A 6,000-nucleotide genomic window follows, 5' to 3' on the forward strand; every position below is an offset into this window, starting at 1 on the left:
TGTTGCAAGGATCTGTACACAATTCCTGGAGGCTGAAAACATCCCAGTTCTTGCATGGCCAGCATACTCACCGGACATGTCACCCATTGAGCATGTTTGGGATGCTCTGGATCGGCGTATACGACAGCGTGTTCCAGTTCCTGCCAATATCCAGCAACTTGGCACAGCCATTGAAGAGGAGTGGACCAACATTCCACAGGCCACAATCAACCACCTGATCAACTCTATGCGAAGGAGATGTGTTGCACTGCGTGAGGCAAATGGTGGTCACACCAGATACTGACTGGTTTTCTGACCCCCCCAATAAAGCAAAACTGCACTTTTCAGAGTGGCCTTTTATTGTTTAAGGCACACCTGTGCAATAATCATGCTGTCTAATCAGCATCTTGATATTCCACACCTGTGAGGTGGGATGGATTATCTCGGCAAAGGAGAAATGCTCACTATCACAGATTTTTTCAGATTTGTGAACCATATTTGAGAGAAATGGTTATTTTGTGTATATAGAAAAGGTTTTAGATCTTTGAGTTCATCTCATGAAAAATGGGAGCAAAAACAAAAGTGTTGCATTTATATTTTTGTTCAGTGTAGGACCAGCAGATCCTGTGTGAACGCTCTACGTTAGTCAGTGGACGTCCGACAACATGCACACTAACTTATATTGCCGCTATAGGCTATACTTTGGTTTAAATTGCGTGAATAAACTAGCTAGAGGGCTACAGTTAATTACATTCATCCAATGTCAGAAGGATTACCTTTTAACAAACGTTGTAATGCTTTTCTTTCATTTCAATTTGAGTAAAATCAGAACATTGAAGATATAACATTGTATTGTTTTCTTTTTACACTGACTCAGATATAATGAAAAGACTACGTCAGTCGAAGCTCAGCTTTGATACGGAAGAGACAGGATAGGCAGAGAGAAAGAGAGAGAAAGTGATGGAAGTCAGGGAGGAACTGCAGGTACAGTCACACAAAAGAATGTAGGCTTAATAACCCTATCTATCTATCTATCTATCTATCTATCTATCTATCTATCTATCCATCTATCTATCTATCCATCTATCTATCTATCCATCTATCTATCTATCTATCTATCTATGTATCTATAACAATAGTCTTAATTTACAATATAGACAATAGGCATACTTTTAAAACAACATACATCTATTGCAGTTATGATGTCATAATAACATACAATTATATAAAACACAATTTGCTTACATCTTTGTTCTCTTTTGAGAATCAAACAAAACAGATTTTAATAAAAAAAAGAATGCAAACAAACAAGTGAAATCAACTAAATTGCTGAATTGCTTTTAATTCACTGGCTGGAGCGACAAGTGAGGAGGAGCAAAAAGTGAACAACGAGGGAGAGATTGAACAAAGAGAAAGAGTAGAGGACAGAGAGAGTAATGAACAGGAAGAAGACAGAGAGATTAAAGAAGATGGAAGAGAGGGTGCAGGTTATGGAAAGGAGAGAGACATTGAAAATGAATGTTGACAATGTTTTGTGATCATTTTAGCCTCTTCTGCATGTCCAGATCATTAATAGTAACATTCAACTGATTCTTATGCATTACACTTTCAAAAATAATTTATACTGCAGCCCACTGACATGGTTTGAAATCAATATATTATCCAATTTGTGACCCCCACAGGACTTAAAAAGCACCTAACTAGATCATGAAAACCCCAAAAATATTGGGAGGTATACCCCCGAACCCCCCTAGCATGTTTGGACCTCGGTATTTAGGAAATCCTGGATACGGCCCTGGTCACATGGAGGACAACTGTGAGCACTGCAGCTACACAAAGTGCCTCTCAAACACACACACACACACACACACACACACACACACACACACACACACACACACACACACACACACACACACACACACACACACACACACACACACACACACACACACACACACACACACACACACACACACACACACACACACACACACACACACACACACACACACACACACAGCTAAACAATTTCCTGAATTTGGAAGATTTTCCTTATCTTTCTATTAGTATCTATTCAAAGACATCACAAGGGTAGGAATACAAGGACACACACACAGGAGCAATAGACCCTCTTATTGGAAACATATTAGAGAAAGTTCCTGAAAACAAAAACAATAGCTTCAGTACATTACTCTTATTACTTCTCTCTTGAAATGTCTTCATCAAAGACAATTACTATGATAGGATTAAGGCCAGCAGGAAAATGAATAGAATCTCAACAAACTGAAAGATCAACCTTAGACTAACCATTAAATGAAAGGACAACAGAAAGAAAACAAGAAGTCATTTTCTTTGAATGTGAAACAAACTCAGGGTGAAGCCAACCTTCTTAGTATAAAAGAACAGGGTTTTTTAATTAGACAAAAAGCCACCACAATGTGGTCTTGGATTAATATTCAATATGACTTTAATCAGACATGAAGTCATTCAGAAATTCAGTTTTATTTCTAAGTTCTCACCGGTTCAAAAAGGTCCGCCCACATAACCCCCATACTTGCCGAACTACACTGGCTCCCAGTCCTCTACAGGATCCAGTTTAAGGTTCTGCTCCTGACTTACAACGCCCTGAATGGCCAAAGCCCAAAATACCTCTGTGACCTCATCCGTACCCAGATATCTACCCTCTCTCTCCGCTCCAGCCACGCTCCTCTTCTTTACATCCCCCGCACACGTCTCCGGACAATGGGAGACCGAGCCTTCTGCTCATTCGCCCCGCGCCTCTGGAACTCCCTCCCAGATCAGCTGAGATCTGCCCCTTCCACCGAGGTCTTCAAAACCGGCCTTAAGACCCTCTTCTTTCGGCAGGCCTTCCAATAAACTTTTATCATGGTACACCTGGTGTACTGCCATTTTCATCGGTATCTTTATTTAATTTTTTTAACTTGTTATCTCTTCAATTTGATCAGTGTCGTCTGTTGTGAAGCGCTTCGGGATTTGTCTTGGCAGATGAGAAGGGCTAAATTGAATTTATTATTATTATTATTAAGACTGTTTAACCCAGAAAACCCAAAATGGTGTAAATATTTTTGAAGTTTTGATTTTGTAATAAAAAAACAGACTAAATTATACCTAGAAAACAGATGGTCTTATCTTTTAAAGCTAGGGCTGTTTTTATAAGTTTACAAAGTGCTCTATCGAAAGCAGAAAGCTATAAATCAATCTTATTTAATATGGTAACACTAGAAGAGTCATTTCATAATATAGAGAGGCCAATCTGAAAAGTGAGACTAACTTCCACATTCAAAATGAATAAGTATCAGTAAGAGTCCTGAACATTTTCTTGACAGTTAGACTCTCAGAAAGTCACTGCTTCCCATCAAATATTTTCTCAACATGAAATCAGATCTAAGTCAGGGGGCATCTGCCCCACCTTCTATTAATAGAGAAGGGACCAGAGGTACACATGAGAATAAACATGGTCGCCCTGGATGTGTGCACAGCTTCACACACACCACCTCGGTACACAGACACAGACACACTCACACATCAACATAATGACATATAAACATGCTCTGCTACTGTAAATGCAACACAGAGACATTGAGGGCTGATTTGTAGTGTGCTCAGTGAGATACAGTAAACACTGAGCTTATGAAACAGACTTCTGCGAGGACAGGGGGTTATGTACTGTATGTGCCTGAGAGGAACCCCTAACATGAGTGTCAGGCTCAGTGGGTTCTGGATATCATAATACTCTGTACCTTTAAGACTCAGGCTGCTTTGTTTACTTTAATAAAGACAGGATGGGCTGAATAAAAAGAGAAAAGGGGAAAAGGCAACAGCACGTCTTGCCTGTTGTGGTTTCTTAAAGCTGCTGTCAGTGGAGGAACTGGTTTGTAAAGGGTTCTCACCTGTAGCATGAGCTCGCAGTCATCCCGGCCAACAAAGATCATTTCCCGGGGGAGACGGTGCCGAGTCCCCCCGCTGCTCACCAGGAACCACGAGGTCACACTCATATCTGCAACCTGCTGCTGCCGCTGGTACACACCTTTGAGGACAAAAGCAAATCAGTATAAGTTCAATATATGCAGTTATTCATTTAGCTGCAGTCCACAGGTGTCAAATGCTGCCAAGGCATAACATATCTGAATGAGATTGCGAGCCCAATTGCCCCGATACCATTATATAATCATACATTTGACACATCTTATAAAGACACCTGATGGAACGTTTCTGAGAATCTGATATCTCTTAGTATATCATCTAAACAAAGTCATATCTACAGAGATTCTCAATCTGGTAAGGACATAATGACAACAATATAAAAATAATAGCAGGAACACTTTCTTGTTGAACCAATAAGAATAACAGTAAAAAATAAACTACGAAGGATTAAAATATAAAGGCATGTTTGTCCCTCTCAAAACAAGTAAATAAAAGACAATACATACGTTTGCATGTTGAGGGGTTAAAGGAAAACCTAATGCCACTGTTGTTCCATTATCAAAGTCAACCTGGCTAAATGTTAGACAATTAAATAACAGTATTTAAGATATTTGCTAACCTGGTCCTAGGGTTGAAAGAGCTTATTTTGCCTTGTATGAGTAGAAAGACATTATAACAAGTTGCTTTTAAATATCGGATAATAACGTTTTGTACACACCTCTGGTCCAGGTAGCTCACTGCCGATCGACTGCTGACAACACAACACGCCTAGGCCATCCTGAGAAAAGAAGAAGGAAGGATAAGCTATGATATAACATGATATAAATACCCAAGATGTGTGTAAAGGAAAACAATAGAAAAAGAGAGATGGGTAGAGACCATGGATGGATCCGCTGATTTACAGACGTCTCTTTCCCAATGTTAGTCAATGGGCAAAAGTTGTATTGGGCCAGGTGACGTCACGGACTGATACGAAAGTTGCAGTAGGCCTACCGCCGTTTGGACACAACGAATGTTGGGCACAGAGTCCGGCGCACTTCCTGGGGGCTTGGTAGAGACCACCAAATGAAACCCTCCATCTTGCTTCACAGTGTTTTGCTGGTAGGGGGAATGAGGTTGAGTGGGCGGTCTGCTATGTGATACCTCTGTCTACGCCTGAAAATCGACACTAAGCCAGCCAGTGAGAAACATCCTCTCTCTGTCTGCCCTGATCATTGCCAGATGTTACAGGAGGAAATGATGTAGGAATTTTGGCCCGGCCTCCCTTTATTTTCCCTGCTGCCTCCCCTCGCTCTCTTTCAGAAGAGCTGGAAAGGAGGTCAGAGCCAGCCACACTGACTCTCCAACTGCCAAGGACCAACATTAAGCAGAGCTAACGGTCGTCTCTCTTGTTATCTTAATGGCCGCTTTCTAACTGACTCTGGGATTGATGCATATTAAAGGAGACACCGGCTAAGCAGCCAAAAGTAGCTGTGCATAAATGAGATGTTTATACTGTCACAAGATGATGATTATGTATCTGCCCCGTGATCTGATCTGCTCCAAAATGTAATGTGATCTTCCTAAACCCTAAAAATCAAACAAACCCAACTAAAAACATGGTAAGATTGCTGCATTTTCTTAATTAAACCCTGGTTTAAATTAATTCCAAAGGTTTCGAATGGCACTAAAATAACAGGAGCTCTCTCATGTGCAGAAAGTGCCAAGAAAAGTCCATCAGAGAGGGAATTAAAGATTATTGAACTAAGCTTTTACTCACTTGACCTCATAAGTACTTGGTATACCAACTCAATAATCCCATGGATAACATTTTAATCAACTACACACCTCTGACAGCTCCTCACACGAAGCTGTTGGATCATGACCACACCAAAGCAACAGCTGTCTGAAGTAAAAGGGATCAGTTATCTTCAAAGTAACCACTCAGAATATCCATTTTTTTATTTGATATTTCAAACATTTAATGAGGAAATCTAAAACGGCTACAAAGTAATCTGCTCCACCATGTAGTCAAAGATAAGTGCATTTTGAAAAAATGTTTGTCTAAAACGTTATTATTAAATGACCATTGAC

The 6,000-nt window shown here is 40.3% G+C and overlaps 1 protein-coding gene across 3 annotated transcripts in view; it reads right to left on the reverse strand.

Annotated features, from left to right (window-relative positions):
* cep170aa (centrosomal protein 170Aa) overlaps positions 1 to 6,000 on the reverse strand; it is a 52,526-nt gene that overhangs the window by 37,596 nt on the left and 8,930 nt on the right. For all 3 annotated transcript variants that reach the window (XM_071205567.1, XM_071205568.1, XM_071205566.1), the window contains exons 2-3: positions 4,646 to 4,705; positions 3,894 to 4,030 (exon numbers count right to left, since the gene is read on the reverse strand). In XM_071205567.1, the coding sequence (XP_071061668.1) occupies positions 3,894 to 3,998 (105 nt within the window). In that variant the 5' untranslated portion in view covers positions 3,999 to 4,030; positions 4,646 to 4,705. The remainder of the gene's footprint in view (positions 1 to 3,893; positions 4,031 to 4,645; positions 4,706 to 6,000) is intronic.

Source organism: Pseudochaenichthys georgianus, chromosome 15, assembly GCF_902827115.2.
Source record: "Pseudochaenichthys georgianus chromosome 15, fPseGeo1.2, whole genome shotgun sequence".
NCBI lineage: Eukaryota > Metazoa > Chordata > Actinopteri > Perciformes > Channichthyidae > Pseudochaenichthys > Pseudochaenichthys georgianus.